At 33.8% G+C, this 21,398-nt stretch overlaps 1 protein-coding gene across 3 annotated transcripts in view; it reads right to left on the reverse strand.

The window, feature by feature from the left end:
- Window positions 1–21,398, reverse strand: part of fmt (phosphatase 6 regulatory subunit 1-like protein fmt) — a 400,722-nt gene that overhangs the window by 237,088 nt on the left and 142,236 nt on the right. For all 3 annotated transcript variants that reach the window (XM_089598239.1, XM_089598237.1, XM_089598238.1), the window contains 2 exons: window positions 3,881–4,033; window positions 3,698–3,811 (listed from right to left, as the gene is read on the reverse strand). In XM_089598239.1, the coding sequence (XP_089454365.1) occupies window positions 3,698–3,811; window positions 3,881–4,033 (267 nt within the window). The remainder of the gene's footprint in view (window positions 1–3,697; window positions 3,812–3,880; window positions 4,034–21,398) is intronic.

The following is a 21,398-nucleotide window of genomic DNA, read 5'->3' on the forward strand; positions in this document are numbered from 1 at the left end:
AGCGGAAGACCTTCTCTGATATTATTTGAAAATTCTGTTGGAAAATTAATATTGATGTTATCATCTGTTTCATCAACTACTTTGTGAGTCGCGTATTCTGCTGTTTTGAACTCATTCTTAGCCTGCATTGATAATTATACAAGTAATGTTGTTATTTTGTCTACTCAATTTGTGAGTGGGGGGTTGGCGTCCAGAGGGTGCAGGGAAGCATCAGCACCGCCAATATATATGTATATCTTCCTATATTATATAGCCGTAAGAGTTAGAGCGAGGTTTTGCTCGTGTATATATATATATATATATATATATATACATATATATATATATAAGGTATATAAGGTAGTTATTCTTTCATTTTCTTGCATTTTTCGAGTAAATCTACTTTTTTGCTAGCTATCCCCGCTCCCTCCAGCTCCCCTCCCCACTATCCTCCAGCTTCCCCTTATATAATGTAAATATATTTGTAAAGCTTTATATATTAACTATTACAAGTGGTCTAATTTTCACATATAATTTCATTTGACCGTAACAAAAAATTTCGTCACAATTATCTTATTTACGATGTTTATTTTCATTACATACTCTAAAATGTCATTTTAGGTGCTCTGCTCTTACATACCCTTTTCCACAATTTTGACAATTACTTTTTTGAACGTTTTTTTCATGACTTTTTAAATGTCTCTGTAAGTGACAACTTCTTTCGAAACTTTTTTCGCATTTAATACATTTAAAACTTTTTCCAATGTTTCGGCATTCCTTTGTGTGACGCAAATAGTTTTTCTTGTCTAATGTTATAATGTTACACAGATTACATACTGAAAATTTTTTTTTGTGTATTTTTTCAAGCGATGATAGACACTCTTGATTTGAAAATTTTGAGTTACATTTGTCACACTGATAAAATTTTGCATCCATGGCAGTGTATCTGAAAACATATTACAAAAAACGGATTGTTTATGATTACATAAATCTGGGTACTAGACGGTACTGAAATTTGCTTCTTTGATGAAAGAGAAAATTTGCAAGAAAGTATGAAAATAGTAATGAACTATAGAATAGTTTTTTTGTTACTCTAAAATTTTATTCCAAACAATATTTTTAATTTTAAATTTGTTTTCTGATTCAATTTGGATAAAAATTTTTTTTGGGTTTCTTCATCTAGACAATGCTTTTCAATAATTTTAATTATTTAACAATAATTTTCTTACACAGGTCTATCTCCAACTTTAAATTTAGACTTCAAGTTCTCTGTAGATGTAAAAGGAAGAATTTTTTTTTTCGTTGCAATTTCAGGGTCTAATTCACTGTCAAATTTTCGTTCAGACATTTTGTAACTTTTGAAAACAAATTTACGAAGTAAAAGTACACAAAAAAAAAATATCAATGGGCCAAAATTTTGGTTGTAAAAATTTATTAATGGGCCAAAATTTTTGTTGTAAAAATTTACCAATGGCCCACAATTTTGGTTATAAAAAATTAAAAGAAAAAAAACAATCAACTAACGATACTGTTAAAACAAAATCAATTGGTGATTCTAAAAATATCGTAATTTTGTAATTTTTGACGATATTTGAAATCTTTTAATACGTTGTCGTTTTAAATATATAAAAATTAGGCATTAGTCAGGGGAAATAAAAAGTGATCGTTAAAAATTAATGTAATTAATTATGATCAATATACATTTATTCCATATGTAAACTTTAAGTAACAATTAATATAATTCGGGTTTTTTTCCATACTTCATAAATCTAATTTGCAATTACGGGGGTTGGTGTGCAGAGCGTGCAGGGGGCATATATAGTTATAAAAGCTTAGAAATATCTATTGACACATACAGGATAGACAGCTCATTTAAAAAAGGGAGCCACTAGAAGAAATAATAAAGCTCACCAACGAAAAGTCAAGGGCACATTTCTCTGTCTATATAAACTTTACCACTTTCATTTGAAACTAGCAGCTTGTTCTTCATATTTCCTTAAAAGCAGACCAGTAATCATTTCCCAGCGTAAAAAATTCATTCCCGAGTATTTTTGAAAAATGGCATAGTCTTCCGCATTCTGTAAAATATACTTTAACATATTATTTTCATACTAACAATTAATTTTATTAATTTTTAAGGCTTTCACAATAAAAAGGGGGGTTGTTGCGCGGAGCGCGCACGGGGGCGAAGCATCACTAGTATATATATATACATTTGCGCGCGCGCGTGTGTGTGTGTGTGTGTGTGTTCACCTATATTATAGTTTTTTATGTTGATTATTCCACACAATCTTCCACAACGCCTCACGGCTCCTACGCAGACTATACTGATCTCTCACTAACCCCCCCTTCCACTATATAACAAATATTCTCACTTAAATTCTTGCCACAGATTTTTTCTTGACTCCTTATATACAATTAAAAAATCCAAAATTCTTTTTTTGAAACACTTTACAAGCATGTTATTAGAAAAGCTTGCACAGAAACATACTTATACATACGCACGCATACACATACAGACACAGACAGGCACATAAATAACTTACTTGTATATTATGTTGGATGTTTATTAACCTTATAATGATTCGCCATTAGTTGCTATTTAGGACATAGTAGACAAAAGATCTGCCCAAGAAAATTGTGAATAACTATAAAAATTCTGAAATGTTTTTGATAAGGTTGTGGGGTTATGTGCAACTGTAAATGCATGGTCTTAGACACTAGAGATAAATATTTTCAACTTTCTCGATTATCTTTGGTCTTACACTGTTTTTTTATCACTGAGTTGCGTTCACTAAAACTAATGCAAAATAAACAGCCTGCATCCGATGTTTCAGTAGAGAGCGACATCTTAACCATCGAGGAGTAGACGTTCTGAAATAAAATATCTTTTCTGGAGAAAAGCTGTACAGTGGCGAGTGGACCCGATTCACTATTGGTGTTGAGAAAGCCATTTTAACTGGCAAGGCGCTGTATCGGCGATATTCTCACTGTGACCATGGTATAATAGGTGTGAATTAGTCAGGTGATTGGTAAAATGAATGCAGCAATACACCTTCACACATAGGTGGTAAGTGGGTAGTCCCAGTGGCTAGGCTTATAAGCTGTCTTAGTGACACGGTAAAAAAAATGGATACCATAGTGTCAACGATTGTCACTATGGTGAAGACCATGCAGTTTTCTGCATACAAATATTCATACATATATACATCGTATACTGTCTAATAATATATGATAACCAATTTTTATGCAGCTATACTTACAGTCTAGCCACTCACGCTAAAAGAAATGAAAGAAAGAGCTATACAAGCACTTTGTACTAAACATCTTATTTATTTTATTTTTAGCGTTTCGTCACCAATTTTCCGGCTAAAAATTATTTTTGCATTCATCCCCTATAACTGGCTGTTTCTATATGCCTCCATTCAATATATAACCTATCAGTGACTCACATCACTCAGCATGCAGCTAATGACAATATAGCTCGTTTCTAATTTTTAAAAAAACCTTTTTCAAGTAACATTATTTTAACTGTGTACTTTTTAAAAAAACGGTTCTAAAATAGAAAGATCATTTTGATTACATTTTGCGGCAATAAATGAAAATTCGTAAGGGATGAGGTGAAATGGTGCAACGAAGTACATACATACATGTACTTATAAATAAAAATTCATTTTTTTTCTGTAATATAGAATAATTGATATTAATTAAAACTTACGTTATGATAGATAGATTTATTTATCCTTGAATATTCACTACTGACAGCGCTTATTAAGCACTGCTGCACTTGAGTATGTAAGAAATTATTCCAAGCAAAGTGGAAAAATAAGTCCTGCAATAGAAAATATAAATGTATTACTACACAAATTATACTCAAATAAATCATGAGGCCTTAACTTACCAATAAGATTTCAAATGTATCTGACTCAACAAACTTTTCAAGAACTTGACCATTTTCCGTAGAAAGAAGACTAACGTACAGTTTTAAAATGTACAAGCGTGTACGGCCAAATGGTTTCTTTATGAAACCAGCTGTTGTTTTAACAACGTTCATCTACTCAAATTAAACAATGTGTGAGTAAAATTTAATGAGTTAGTGAGAACTTTAGATTATTTAAATGACAAAACTCAATGCAAATAAAAAAATTGTCACAACACATTAGTGTTTGTTTATTCTATTAGTTACTGGACTAAATGTAAGAAATGAAATTTTTACTTTTAATCATTTCAGCCTATGAAATATATTCACTGATAGGTTCTTCACAGTTTATAAGCATAAACTTATATTCATGTTGCCCTATCTAATTCAGATCTCAAGAATGTAATAGAATCACATTCTACATATTTTACTCGTTAAAAGAAATGAAGAAGGAAGGGAGAAAAACCAAAAAGGCGAGAAATATTCACGGGAATAAAAGTTAGAGGAAACGATTGCTTGCGGCCTTTAATTTATACATCATCTTTCGGCAGTTTAACAAAAATGTATAGCTAAAGTTAAAAACATATTCATACAAAGGTGCCAAGTACAGGGTATGTTTTTTAACTAAAAATACATGTATACAAAAAATTAGCAGCTGGTTTAAACAGAAGCCGCAGCGATAGTTCATTTTAGAAAGCAGATGAGCAGCAGCACCAGACAATAGAGTCATGTGCAAAAAAATTTTTATTAGTGTAAAGATGTTTCCTACGTTGTTAATATTTTTTATGATAATTACATAGGAATTTTCGAAGAATACTGGTAACGGCGTCGAACAATAATTTAAACAAGTCAATAATTTTCATGACGTTAAAAACATTAACACTCGAAGCAATTATATTGACCTCATTTTTTCGAAAATAAAACATTTCACAACTTCTAGTGTATGAAAATATCGTAGCTCACATAAAAAGGTAGATCACTTATAACATCTTTAAGAGTAAGAATAATCTTACGATCTTTTCGATATGCATATTAAATAAAAAGACTTAATTGGTAAAATAAAATAAAGTAAGTCTCATCATCCTTTATCATAATGATAATCACTACAAAATACCGGGTTTCTCATTTTTCTACAAGATTTTAAATAATAGTATTGATTTTTTAATAACAAACGTTAACTTATTGTGTTTATCATTGAATAATTTTGAGTGTGTGGATTTGGCTGCTTTAATAAAAATATCTGAATGTATATTTTTCCAATAGTTGTTGATTAACTGTTGCAATAAAAAGGTAACGGCCCCTGCATATTAAGACTTATGAATAGGATTTAGGGAGTAAACAAAAAGCAAATTTAATGAGCAGTTATGAAATTGAGGCAAAAACATGTCACCTAATTACTTAAAAGATTGAAGTACGGGTAAGGATTGAAATTTTATAAAGGGTGAAATAAATATTATCAAGTAATTAACGACTTACTGAAAACGTAGAGTTGATCCTTAATATTTGAGGAAAAATAAATCGGAAAGAAATGAGAGTTCTTAAGTGCGACACGGCAATTTGACGTGTCACAAACTCTCTTGTTATTTGTGGTTAGCATTGAGAGTCTCATAGGAGCTAAATACGTCTTCCCGATACGACTTGCTATGTGTTGCTTTGGCAAAGAGAACGCACCGGCATAACATGTACAGAAAAATATACATGTGTATGTATATATGGAGAAAATACCTCGCACAGCTCTTCCACACATCCAACTCCCCTCCTCTCCACCAATACTGCAACAGATTCACTGCTACTCACACGAATACATATAAGGCACTGATTAAGCACATACACACATCTACAGACATACACGTATCGAAAATGGCCATCGTCTGATGTGAAAGCAGAAGCTTGATGGTCCTGAAAGGGACAGGTACACTAGTACGCGGTTTTCCCCTTCCATCGGCACATGCGCACGGTTCTTTCTATAAAAAATTAATTATCGATAATTCAAACATTGTAAATATTGATGTCAAAACATTTTAGTCATTGTAATACACATAATATAATGTTACTACTACAGAATGAAGCCTATATATATTATACTAAATAAATATATATTTAAATTCATACGTATAATGATACCTATTAATCGAAATTCATGAATAGATTTAACAATTTTTTAATATATAAAGGATTGTACAAGAAGTATATTTTTATTAAAACTACTGTACATACTTCATTCTTATCAAACTTCATATTTTCTTCTTTAACATATCTTTATAGAGTTGACAATACTAGTTTACTTCTTAATCATACAAGCTGTTCTATTTTTTCTGCAAAACTAAAAGAAAAAAAATGACGGTCTCTTTATTAGAAGGGCTTGCAAACTTTACAATTTATGTGATATTTACAAATGCTGCACGAACAAACATGAAAGGCGAAAGTAACTAGGGCTCTAATGCGCGCTCGGCTATCAGCCGGCTTGATCCTAATTTCTGATCCCAAACTCTGCACCTACAGTTGTATTCACAAACGTCATACTACGTAACTGCCGCAGACAGAAGTCTCCTTCAGACAGTTGGATCTCCCGGCTATCGTCGTGACGACTTGGGAGAAATCCAACTAGGGCTCTTTTCAATAAATATATATCATCCAAATGCATTATGTTGGCTTATTCTCTGCGATACGTACATCCCTCTCGCACAATTTACTGACTGAATAGGCAGTTACACAGTCTTTAGACTCTGAAGCCATCCTTAAACTGCTCTACCTTGACCCATCTAAGCTACATTCTAGAGCAACTAACTCTGCTTTCGTGGCGAATCGGCCCCAGACGAAAAACCGCCACCCATACGTCGAGATTCCTACGGGTAGGCACACGGTTTACAATAAGGATACCAGTTATTTCTCGTCCCATAAACACATCGGCCCTTTCAGGGCTCTGACTAAATTGGCGTAGCTAAGACTATTATTTCTAACCTTCAGACCAGGGAAAGTACACATTCCGCCTGGCTTTTCGGGCTGCCTCTGTCTTGATCCATGCAGAAACAAGCTTCTGCTAACGTGACACCACGTTGATAGACCCCCACCACGTATGTAACTAAGCACAGCAACGAAAGACCTGGCCACACATTAAATAACAGCAGAGCTTACTGCCTGGACGACAAACTAAGCTTTTATCTGGACAATTTGTAGCGTCGTGTGAAGCAGAGATCTGGGAGGTGCTTGGTGCATTTGTTACAGTAATTGTTGATCGATGAGCAGTGCCCCCTTATTAACTTCTTTAACGATATCTAAGAGCCACGTAAGTGTTAATTGTAAAGAAACACTGACTCCTTCGGCATATTGCAAGCTATGTGAGAAAGACAACCGTGGGCAGCGTAGTGTGCGCAATCAAGCCAAGCAACAATTTATACTGTCGATGATTAAAGACGTACTACTGCAATCTTTATGTATTTGGTATTATTGTGTGTGCCAATAACTTAACGGTGGCGTACGTAAGCCAGTGCGTTGCCTGCAGGAGGTTTACTCGTACTCAAGATTTATATGATGTTATTTAGTGCTGCACAGAATTAATAATAGAAAGAGTGCATGTAGCATTTGGTCTTGCTGCAGCCGACCAATTAAATTCTTAATTCTCGCAATCGGTATGCGCAAGGCAAAAAGGAAAAAATGTATTACTTATTAAGAACCTAATTATTCCGAGTGTTTTATTTCACAAAACAGACAACGAATTAAAAAAAAAAAAAATGACTCCAAAAATAGCCCGTTTTTGCAACCTCAAGAATCGTCCTAAATTGTTTATCAAATCGTTGTTTATCGTTTGAACATGCACCTGATAAATGTTTAGGAGGTATCAGCTTTGGTTTCTTAGATATAGGAGGTAGAAGATATTGAAATATTACTAATGACCGTATAAATCAGGTTTACAGTGAGTCTCACAAAATAAAAAGTGTTTTCGCGTAGCTTACCAAACCACTCGTATTATTATGTTTTTTGGGTCGCTGATTCCGAATCCAAGGTCAGATGACCTTCTTTACGAATGGTTCAAAGTTATTTGAAGGTCGAATCTGAACGAAAGTTCTAAATTTAGAATACACTAGATTCCAACACTGATTCTCATGGCTGCAACTTTCGCAATTGCGTATAGTACATAATACTAATTTACAATTAATTATAGATTTATTGAAAGCAAACGATTGCAATCATCACAGCTCAAGATAAACTTGATTTAAAATGAATATAATGTTGGTCGAGGAATGTGTCTCGTTGATTTTTTGTGTACAGGACTTAATTTTATCATTGACATTCACTTGGTCGCCTCTTTAATTTTCTGTATACAGACCTTAATGTTATTACTCAGAATCCTTTTGAGTTAAGGTCAATAGCTAGTCTTTTAGATAATTTGAGTCTCAGCTTCTTTATGTGTGACTTTAAGAATAATTTTATACAGAAATGTGTATTTATTAAGTTCCATAATCTTTTTTCATATGAGAGTTGATCTTATGGGCTCCTGAGATACATTGTTAAAGTAATTAAAGCTAACCTGTTAACATGTATAAATTATACAACTAATAAGTATTAACTATATATACAGGTACTGTAGTCAAAGACCTTCGTCTTTTTATTGTAATTAACTAATCATCCTTTCAATTTATCTTTCCAATATGTTTTTACATTATTTGCAGTCTACGATTCATTTTAAAAAATGCCTTACTCTTTGACATGTCTTGGCTATGAACATAAAAAGAAATCAAAGGATGAAAAATTTGTTTGTGTCAAGAATCTGAATTTATCGGCTATCAATAATTTGAGAACTATTTATAATACTAGAAAACGAAAACTTGAAGCTATAGAAACAATTTCTGTGGACAGCAAAATATGCAGACTGTGCTACGACTGTGTTCAAAGAAATCCTGGCATTCAAACTTACTCTTCGTTGCCAGATCTGTCCATTTATAAAAAAGGCGTAAGCTCACATTATCGATGTACATTTGGGTGTAATAACTCATCAAAATTAATTGCTGTTCCTAGCAATAAAAGTGAGCTCCTTTTAATGAATTATAAGTTCTTTGTTAAGCCTAATGCCCGTATGTGCTCTGAACATTTCAATGACGTCGATTATTGGCCTTTAGTGAAACAAATATTTGAAGAAGTATCACCGACGGAGCAAAAGTTTGTCAGCGATATCATGTTCGAATACTATCAGAACCAAAATAAAAATGTGGGTAGTACATTCGATATCAATACACTTGAGACTATGGCAGATGGGCCTTTTAAGTCTTTTTTCGGATTTAAAAAAAATAAATTCAACAAAATATGTGAATTCACTAAGAACTGTGAATCAAAAGATGTAGCTTTTCTTTTGTGTAAAATTCGTACTGCACTTTTACATGAACAATTGGCTTATCTCTTTGGATACCAAAGTATTTCGTCAATTTCTAACTGTTTAGAAAAAGCAAGAAATGATTTAATTCAAAATTTGGTTCCTTACTTTCTCAACATTCCCAAACGTTAGACCATAATAGTTAATAATACTCCATTGGTAAAAGAATTATTCGATATAGCTGAAGATAAGGGCTGTATCATTTTTGATGCCACTTATCGGATAGCTCAAAAATCAAAAAACTTCGCTGGTCAAAAGCAGTTGTGGAGTGAGCAAAAGAAATCGCTACTTGTTAAACCCATGGTGAGATGCACGCCAAACGGATTTATACTATTTGTCTTGGGTCCTTTTAATGCGAACCATAACGATGCACAGATTTTAAATGATTGCTTTCAAAGATATGATGAGCTATCATCCATGCTTCATAAAAATAATGTTGTCTTAGTCAATAATAGATTTAGAGATGTAATGGACTTTTTTCAAAACGAAAAAAAGCTTAGAGCATACATTCCTGGAACTGGAGAACGCGATACGTATGAAGCTAATCTAGCCAGGTTTGTTACCAAGGTGCGATGGATAATTGAGCAAGTATTTGGGCGACTTAAAAAAACATTCAAGTTGCTTGCTGTATCAGCTCATAATGCCACACTCTCTTGTGAATTTGATTACCTGTTAATTGCTTGTGCATTACTTAATTTATTCCACAAACCAATTCTATCAGATGATGAATATGAAAATGATGGGGAAACTATGAAATCAAGATCGAATGTATCGAATAAATTGAAAGTAGTTGTCACTGATCTTAATCTTTCTCAACAAAGAGTTCCATTCAATGACACTGCTTTCACTTCTTTGGATAATGAAGAAAATAATTCACTAATGCAGTTTCTTCAGCTTTCATTGGACGATTTGTATGAAGTTTGCCTAGGCCCTTATCAATTAAAAAATGCCATGTCATACATGCATACTACGCCGAACATGGGGTGAAAGATATATTTTTAGTACAGAAATTCAATCCTAATGCAGGACATAGAACCGCAGGCTTGGATTTTTTTAAGTATGGCATTAACATTATCGATCCACTGCTCGTGAAAGCACATATGAAATCTCGCTATAGAAGTGGAAAAAGCCCTCATATTTTTGTACTTGTTGATCGAGCTAAGAGAGGTAGACGGGCTATCGTCGAATATTTTTGCACATGTGAGAGTGGTTCACGGACAGTTGCAGCCACATTGCTACTATTATATGGTACTTGGGATACGGTCAATATCATGTCATAAGGGTTCTTAACCCAGATATATTGAATGTCTCTATAACTATAGAAAAATAAAGCCTTGTAGTTCATGACGTTAAAACAATATTTTGTTCTGGTTATTTCCAAATGAAATTATTTAATAGGCATATTGAATTTTGCACACCTGACTTCAGATGCGTGATCAGCGACTATAAAAACTTATCTGGAGGTGATTTGAGAGTTTTTTACGATTCATTCAGATTTGACCTTTAAATGACCTTGAACCATCCGTTAAGAAGGTCATCTGACCTCGGATTCGGAATCAGCGACCCAAAAAACATAATAATATAGTGGTTTGGTAAGCTACTCGAAAACACTTTTTATTTTGTGAGACTCACTGTAAACCTGATTTAAACGGTCATTGGTAATATTTAAATATCTTCTACCCTCTAAATCTAAGAAACCAAAGCTGATCCCCTCTTAAAAATTTACCAGGTGAATGTTAAACGATAAACAATGATTTGATAAACAATTTGGGACGATTCTCAAGGTTGCAAAAACAGGCTAATTTCGAGCTATTTTTGGAGTCACTCTTTCACACCTTGTAATTTAGTGAATTAGAATTTCTCATGGATTTCATAATATTCATTTATTCAGAGTGGAAAATAAAATTTTTCCATTGACTTTTAGTTTATTTATTTGTCTTTTCCTAAACTCACACAGTAATTTATTTTACCAAGACTTCAGTACATTCTAATTTTAAATATTATAGTTTTTTTTAATTTTATGTTCATCAAACTGGTTCTACGAATTAAAATTAAAGTGCCTCAAAGAAGATAAAAAATGTTTATCTGCTTGTAGGTTTCATAGGTCCATAGCTCTCATCCTAATTAAAACTTTTCAGTAAGAGTTTTACACAAAAAATTTTCACTTTCTACTGGAGTTTATAATACAAAAGTCTTGTTTAAGAACACATTTGTTCACAGCATCTAAGGTGTTCATATAAACTTAATATATTTTTATTTGCAACATAAAAACATTATGATACGTGGAATACGAACAAAAAAAATTCAGATGCATTTTCTGGGAACAAACTTTTAACTCCCACTTAAGTGCGTCTTGAGTTTAAAGCTTCTGCATAAGCCGATTCGTCATTTACATACCAACGAATTTTGGGCTTTTTTATTTCATAGATACGAAAGTAGACAAAACAATTTTTTTGCTTTTTTTTCCATATCTGTGTTATGTGACAGTTACGCACATAGTACGGTCATCCTAATTATATTAATTAGTAAATATCAAAGCCACTCACAAGTCACAATCAGAGGGCATTTATTATTTTTTAAAACTTGGGTACACTTAATGGCTTATGTAATAAAACAAGACTTAAAAGAGTTCAACTTTACAGAAATTTAAAATACTAAAGCAAAAGTAATAACAGTATAAATAATCCAGGAGAAATTTTTTTTACTAAGAACTACTATAAATGGACTTCTTCAAAACTACTATTCATACATAACTGAAAATTGTTTCCTCTAATACCTGATATTTTCATAATTTAACTATTATCAACATGAGTCACGTTTGACGAAAGAGGATTGGTAGTATTTTATATTAAAGTAGTTGATTATTTAATAGCTTTCTCTAATACTTGAACAGTTTAAAATTACAATCTTTGAGATAAGCTAGAACTGTTAAGTAAGTTATTGTAGTACTAAAATTAACATAAAATTAATTACGGAAAAAAAATCAAAAACTAACATTATCTCCACGTATACTTTACCTAAAAATTTTCCCTTGCATTAAATTCTTTTTTTTAAATCCAAATTATATTTATCTATTGATTATACAATTTTATTTTTCTTTATTTTTAGCAAAAACTATAACTGGAGAAATAATTGGACCGATGGATATACCATAAATTACTCTTCATCCAGAAAATACATCTTTATTACAATAAGTTATTCTTTATCCAGAAAATACATCTTTTTTACCTTCCATTTCACATAGATAACAATTCACTCTTATCTTAGCGTTTTTCATGACTATTAAAAAATTTCAAGTAGAGGACAATAGGTTTTACTTGATTATAGCATTCTTCATACTTCAATAAAAAAACAAGGGTTTTTATCTTAACGCGGTTAATAGGGAAACCAGCATGGTCCGCTGTATAAACATTTCGTGAGCTTAATGGTTGTTATTCGACTAAATAAGATATTTCCATGTCATATTTTTATACATGTTTGCACGGAGACTTTAGAATGATAGGTTATCTATAAGCGGTTTTCTTTTGAAGAACATTTTTTATTTAATACATCCAACAATCTAAAACATTGAAATACAAGGTAATGTGGTAACATAACTCAACACCTCCTTATTTGTACGCCAAGATGTTTTTTTTTCCTTCAGAAACCCGGTCGAAATCGTTATTTTTACTGTATGGTACTTGTTTTTCAATATATGGCATATTTTTTAATATTTGGAGGTTATGTGCATGCATGACCATGAAAAATCGTTTTTGCATTATTGTTACTCTGTATTTAATGGAGGTACATTGAAAACATTGAAAATTAAGGTTTATTTTTCACATAACTCAACGTTTCTGTTTTTGTGTGCTGTGATACTTTTTGTATCCTTTAGGAAACCCGTAAAATTCGTTATTTTTGGTCCATCTTCCTTTTTATGTCAAGATATTGTGTAATTTTTCATATTTTCAGGTAACGTCATATAATGGAACTGAGTCGAATCAATATTGGCTGTTTCTATCGATCTGCCGTGCATGCCAAATTTTTTCAGTAATTTACTTCATACAAATGATAACATTAACTAATTTATATTTGTATTACATACATACGTGTGTGCACATATACATACATGTTACATACTTCCATTAAACACACACATACATATGTGGATGCATACATACGTGCACAGCTGTACAGTTGTACATACTACACACTACGCACAACAATATGCTTACATATAGAGCAAACAAAAATGCGTCGAATTCGAATTTTGATAGTCGATTGCGGTCTCTGTCTCTTTATCTCGTTGTGTGTTGTGTCTTCTATAAGACTTATTCACTCAGGGGCTAACTTCAGGGTCAGGAAGTTTCAGCCAGTTGAAACGAACTATTAGAGAATTTTGAAAATGAGTATATCCCGTCTATGTATCTTTCAATAACAATACTAAAAGGCTTTTCTTGTCAGAACTTTTTTGGAAGTTCTATATTAACGCTAATATATAACAAGGCCTAATGTAAAATAAGGCCTAATGATTGCAAAACATTAATGTTATAATGATGTTAAATTTTTTGTTTTATATTTTGAAATCGGGGAGCCGAATTTAGACTATGAAAATAGGGTAAAAACAGAGAGAACTTTACCTTATTAAGAGGGGACTAAGGGGAACAAGGAGGCTGAACAGGGCTCTCATGAATCTAGTGGGGCTGAGAGGGCGAAGGGGATGGTGAGGGGGATTAACAAAAATTGGGGCTCCGTTGCCAGGGCTCAGGGGGGTGGAGGGAAGTCGTATGGAATAGCCCTCCAAAATCACTGTATACTATAGATAGATGTATATGCTCTTAAATGTTCCCATAAATTCGGTTATAAAATAATAAGCTTATTAGAGTCATTGAAATATGTCCATGACTAGTCTGCACTTAAATTTTGGAAATTAAAAATTATGAATGTAATAAGCTTGTTATATAATAAGCTTGTTTTTCAGTGCAAAATTAGTCATCGACATATTTTAGTGACTCTGATAAGCTTAATATCTTATAGAAAAACTGTAACTTCCCAGTAAAACAACATTAAATTTGGCGAACTACACATTCAGAGCCATCTACAACACAGCAAGCCCACTACGAAAAAAAACTATGGAAGTAGTGTTACGTGTGACATCTAGCTTTAGCAGGAAGTGTCAATGTCCTCACACTCGCGCCGAAAGGCACAAACTCAGGTAGTTATTGGCACCTTGTTATTAAGCATTACTTGTCGATACTCCTACATTACTATACACTATCGTCCACAGGATATTATTTTCTTACATTACTTGACTAAACGGTGAAAAAGAACTGTAACAGTGACATTAGAAATATAAGACATCTACACTTATATTTTTAGCGTTGGTGCCAGGGGAAACCGTCATTTGGATAAGTTTGGTGGTTTTGGACGTTAACTATCCGCCTCTAAGCAGATCAGAAGGTCAACTCCCGGAGGCAATTTTGGGTTCAGCATCACTCTAATAACAATCATCATAAGAAAGAGGATAATAATGATTCTAATCACCTTTTCAAGCCTTGCGACCCTGAAAGGTAAGTCAACATCGATATCAGAAGGAAATTATTACCTATAATTGGCCCGTATGATTGCCTCGGTTACCCTTAGCAAACTTAAGTAATTGTCAGCTTACACTAGAAATTATGTTAAATTATTTACCACCTTCTCCTTATAGTCAGAAATTGATTATTTAATGTAGTTCACCTTTACAGTTAAAAGACTATTATTGCGTGGAAGAAACAGTTGAAGAATAAGTTTTTGAAATTTTACTCTAAAAGCAAAGACAATTTACAAAATGAATAATCAGAATAGGGCAAAAATACTATCACCACCAAAAAATTAATGATGAGAAAACAGGTAGAATGTAGAAAAAGTTTAGAAAAATATAACTTTAAACTTTGGGTGACCATTATTCAGTATAATTTTTTTATATTGCTTTCGTTGCTAAAACTTAGCTAGAGAAATAAAAAAAAATTTTGTTTATACAAATTGTTTAAAAATGTGCTACCTAACAATTTTTATAATGTGCATCCTCAGACATTTAAATAAGGAGTGAAAATATCAAAAGAAAGTTTAAATGCAGCTATTTATAAATAAACATAATGAACTCTCGTGTGTGGCCTCCAGTACATACTTACCGAGTAAGCGCGAAATAGATCGAACGATGAGGCATTGTTCGATAAAAATCCAATTCAAATCATAAACTGCTCGTTTCACATTATTATAGTAATAAGTTATACGAAACTTTTAAGCCATGTTGGATTAAAAAATGTGTTTTAATGACTGTGGAATATATGGTCGAATTTCGTGAAAAACCCTGTTTTTTAAAACTTCGTGAATTTTGTACTCGTAAACGAAGGTTTTACGAAAAAATGGCAAGTATACCTTTTTGTCTTAAGATTGGCCAAAGAATTTAAACAAATTTTTTTTACGTCGAAAAAATGAAAATTTCTTATTTGTTTATAAAAAATCCTTATAACAATTAATCGGCTAACTTGACAGCCAAGCACTTTTGAGAATCGGTGTCAGCGCATCAAAATACATAAAAAAAACTTTGGTGCAGCCATGGACTTCCATCGGCTACGAAAAGTACCCTGGCTCCCAGACTACCAAAAAAAAGTCTAGTTCCCTACATAGCAGTACATACTCAAAATTCTACGGATCATCAAAATTCTAGGGAATACCTAGCATCAGAGAACCAAGTAAAAATATCACTGAAACATTGGAAGACCAAGCACTTGACAACACCACTTGATGCACACAGCACAGAACTACGGACAACTACATAACGCAGACTTTTCGGCAAACCAAAGTAAAAACGGATTGGTAGTCCAATAAGAAAAGGTCTCTTTAAAGACCTTGAAGATTTAATACCACCAGCAATACAACATCACTTACTAGCTTAGGCATGTGACACTTGCTCAACACGGTATCGGGAAATAAAATGTCAATCTCCAACATTTTTCTACAATAACCTAACGGCACAACAACGAGATTGTGCGAGTCAGCAAGCCAGACAGCTCGACTGAGATTCTCACGTCACTCGAATGTCTTTAATTTAGCTGAATAGAAAGATTTCGACATTTGACGGAAACACGGATAGTCTCGCAAGGTTTTTCAGGAGAGTCTGACACGTCACCACACGATTTTCCCAATGCAAAGATGACATTGTATTCAGTCTAAAACGAGGCTGACATGCGATGCCACGGAAATATTCTCACCTTACATGGCATCCTATAATGCGGTTGAGGCATTTCTAGTAAGTATAACACCACATTACAACAGCTCCTCTCATGTTAAGAGTTTGCAGGCACAGATCCTGGCAATCACTCAGAGTAAAGGAGAAAATTCTGAAAAATATGGTCAATGAGTACCAAGTTTATTGAATAAGCTTACATCAACTTACGAGGTTAATGTAAATATGTCAATGAAGGTGAAAAATCATCTAGTATAAAAGTCAAGAGATGACGGGATACAGTGTTTTATGATTGAGCTAAAAGAGCTATTAGACACATGGGTAAGGTGCTCTAGGCCCACAGAATTACGTGAAGCAATCACCTCTGCTCGTCAATGCGAAGCAAAGATGCAAATAAGAGCTCCACTGGAGAAAGTGGTCTAGGGTACCGTAAACTCTATAAAACAAACATCTACGGTCCTTAATAACGTAACAATAACAGAATCTAATCAAGAGCAAGTACCTTTTCTACTGGATATAGTGTAAGTTAAATTCGCCATAGAAAGGGTAAACAAGGTCAGAAATCTGAAATCGTTGATTTACCCTCACATATAACGCGCCTACAGACATAAAACTTCAGAAAGGACACACTTTCGAGCAATGCAAGTAACTAGCTTGATATTTAAAATCAAAGAGATCATCACTTGTACCTGAAGAAAACAAGTAAAGAGATGAAAGTAATCACAATGAAGGATAAGCGTAATCAAACAAGAACGACTGTACTACTAACCGGTACCGGTACCGGTAGGTACCAAGCAGACAATAACTCATGCTAGCAACTTCGTAGAAGCTAGAGTAGTTAACATCAAATTGATTAAAACAGGATGCAGACCCCCGTCATTTGTTTAGACAGCCAAAATCTAAAAAAAAGGAAGGGTTTTGTTCTTCCTGGATGCAGGCGTGGGTATCTCAGTCATCAACAAAAATCGCTTTGAAGCAGGCACACACATGAGCAGAAATGTGGTATTGAATGTAAAAGGAGTAACATATAGAATAAGCCGCACCCTTTGAAATACCAATATTATGTTGAACGGACTACCGTGTTTATTACACATAGTATTTAAAGACTTTCATGACACGGATGGACTTATCGGCTGGGATACCTTTTTAAGACACGATGGTATAGTGATTGCGAAGCATTAGTGTATGTTCCTTAATACGAGGAAATTCCTGATTGTAGAATTGGAGACATTCATGATACCGTCTCACACCAAACAGGTTATCTATGCCACTATTTTTCCGAAAGATAACGAGTCTAACAGAGTGGGATTTATGCCCTAGCAGGATTTAGGCAAAGGTTTATTTTTTGGCAATTTTGTGGCAATCAACTACAACGGTAAGGTATTTGCGGAATGAATCAATGCTAACTCACGTACAGTTGGTGTCAGTACACCGTAAGTATAATTTTTCGAGAGTAAAACTACTCAGGTTTTTGGAAATGGAACATTAGAATCTTGGAAAGAACTGCTGAAAAATGCTCCGGTCGATACAAACAACGTACAGAGTGTAAATACGAAGACCCTTGGGATAGTAAATAAATGTAAGAGAGTAAAAAAAATTACAGAATTCGTATATGTGTCAGGGTGTAAAGCACAGAAATCGAACATGTACGTCAATTAATTTACGAATTTTCGTACATGTTCCGCCCAGAATGTGAAACATTAAGGATAACACACATACTAAAATATCACATGGAGACAACAACAGATACGTCCATACGAGTTAAAAAGCATTCAATAGGTATCTATTGAAACTAATCGACGAAATAAGAGTCGAAACAAGGAAAATACTAGAAAGCGACATTATTGAACCGTGTATGTCAGTATATTACTCAAACATGTAAATAGTATCCAAGTACCCTGGATCCGATGGAGAAAAAAAATGGTGGGTAATAACAGATTTTAGGCAGTTAAATAAGACTACAGTGGACCTGCTACCCTATCCCATTTCAGAGCCGAATAATATATCGACTGGCAGATGCAAGGTACATTATCGTAATAGACTTAAGGCAGGGTTTTTTCCAGATTAAAAAAGACGAAAAAGATACACACAAAACCGCATTCTGAGGACCAGATAGCCACTATTAATATAAAACAATGAGAACGAGATGTGTGGGAGCAATAGATACATTCTCAAAGGCAATAAGCCTCACATTAGCAAACGGATTACAAGATCAAGAATCAGAAGTATACCTCGACGACATAATGATATCTGTAGCAGACTTAAAACAACAAAAGTTGTCGCCAAAAGTTACTTGAAAAGTTAAGCAATGCTTGCCTCACTGATAATCCGAAGAAATGCCAGTTCTTAAAGAGAGAAGCGCAAGTACTGGATCACATAGTTGGCAATGGCAAACATCAGAACACACCCTGTAAAGGTTTGAGTTGTAATAAAGTATGCAGTCACTTCAAACCTTCAAAAAATTTAGCAGTTTCTTCATGAATTATTACAGGAGGTTCGTACCGAACTTTTTCAGAATAGCAAAACCTGTAAACTCTATGCTCAGAAAGGCATCTAGATTCATTTGGGACGAAAAATAAAGAATTTTTTAAGACACTGAAAGACATCATGTGGAAAAAACCAGTTTTAGTATTACCAGATGTAAACAAACCGTTTATAGTGACTACAGACGCATCTGACTATGCGATTGCCACCATTCTTAGCTAAGTTGAAAGTACAGAACGACCTAGCGAGTATGCTTCGCGCTGCTCAAGAGAAAGTGAACTGAGATATCCCACTAATGATAAGAATTTTCTGGCAATCATATTTGCAAAGAAGCCATTCCACTACTACCTACAGACCTTAGATTTAACAGATCCAAGGCTGACCTCAGAGGTTATAATTACGATATTGTGTACTAGAAAAGTGTGGAGAACAATGCTCCTGACACCATGTTACACAATCCTGTAGCTAAGGAAGGAGAAGTTAACCCTGAACTGCCTCGTCAAGAGAAATAAAGTTTATGCAACGGGTTCAGCCTACTAGCGACGATATTTAACACTAAAACGAAAGGCAACGAAAACAAATATGAAGAAACCAAAGTTGGAGACTCCATGAAACCTAGCTCAGATGGCAAAACTGGTAGGTCAGAAACACAAAAAAAGGCTAATACTACATTGAATCAGATATTTGAAATAACGGAAACAAATAAATCGATTGCAAAGCCAAAAGAGCCAGACGATATGGTCAAAATAATAAAAGAGGAAATTATCATGAGCTGTCTTCAAGGAAGTTGCTAACATTTGTGTTTAAGTAACGACCTGGCAGAATTAGTAAAGTGAAACTGGAACAAGCTTAGAAAGTTCCATCATCTGCAAGAATGTGGCAACCCAAGAGAGGCAAAAAGAATACTGGAATCTGAGACGGAATATTCTAATTGCATATTAATACTTGGTGAATTATGTAAGCAAAATATTTGCATTCATTTGCGTCTTATTAATAACAAACATACATATCACTACTTTAGGGTAAATGATAAAGACAACGTTATTTTATCCACATTTGCATGAAGAACATTTTGTACCTTTTATACAGGGAGAAACAAATTCGGGAAACGTCATCTCATATGTGAAAAATAGCAAGAAAAATGGAAATTATTGCAAAAAAATTTCTGAGCTTTTGTTCAATCACCAGAATCATGGATAACTTACACTTCAGTTTAACCGGATTGAAGACTTTCCATGAGGGAAACAAATGCGTATCTGTAAGAAATAAGGAACAGGGTTTTTGTCTATGTCAACTCCTCGAGAAGGCAATGATAGGTTAAACAGACATACCTATAATCTGGCTCACGATTAAAGATACAACTAATTGATTACATGTATAAGACTACAGAGACTAGATTGACTTCGCAAAAATACTAGTCGACGTAGAGTTGGAGTCAACAAAGGGAAATAGATTTTTACTTCCAGTGAAACAATAAGAGATTATATTGAAAACATTTAAGTCAGCCTTAAATGCAGAAAAAAAATCTAAACAATATAGAATGGTACAACACAATGCGATCAGAGAACAACAATTACATAACAGTCAATTTAATGAAGATGCAACTAATAAAGAAAGTAATGATGGCAGCATAGATAATACATGCTACAAAGGAGAGGGAAATAATCATCATGACCCCTTTTTAACACGGTATATTTCTATAAGGGCAAAAGCACCAAAATATAAAAGTCCATGGGCTCGATCAAACACTGGAGAGCCTAATCCTTTTCAGAAGATTTAAAAGGTACAGCTTTGTAAGTACGCCAAAAACTTACTCGTCACAACAATCTCAAAGAAAACGGCAGATACAGACATAGTAGAATCTCTCGCGCAACATGGATATCTGTCGGCGGAAGGGAATGAGATTGCCGTAAATTGTATTATTGATATTAAGGTCAATGAACTTCCCGGGTTCATAGTATTCGTAATGAACATAAAAGACTACATAGAAGATCTAGTTACCTACTTAATATGGAAAAATGCTTGACTAACCTGAAGAACCAAGGATTTTTCGGTTTACCTGATGACCTACTCTCAGACTATGGTACTTTAAAAACAAACTACTAACAGACTTTTTTAAATTGTAGAATGTATCCAAATATCACACTACAGCATACTATCCCCAAACGAATAATAGCTTAGCACGAATACACCATACAGTTAGAAAATACCTTAAGGCACTTTGTGAGAATCATAAAGATTGGGACCGATGGCTAAGCTCAAATAAACTCGCACACATTACCACAGAACATGAGAGTACTGGGTTCATGCCATTTGAATGAGTGTTTAGCAGAAAAGTCCGTCAGGGTAGCATCGAGAATATAAGCATAAAAAAGGAAAATGTAAAGAATCTCGCAGATACTCTCAAGGAATCACAAACTATGTCAGCCTTAAATCGT

This window comes from Copidosoma floridanum, unplaced genomic scaffold, assembly GCF_036245765.1.
Source record: "Copidosoma floridanum isolate Cflo_tuat_1 unplaced genomic scaffold, Cflo_Japanese_pri ptg000006l, whole genome shotgun sequence".
In the NCBI taxonomy this organism is placed as follows: Eukaryota; Metazoa; Arthropoda; class Insecta; order Hymenoptera; family Encyrtidae; genus Copidosoma; species Copidosoma floridanum.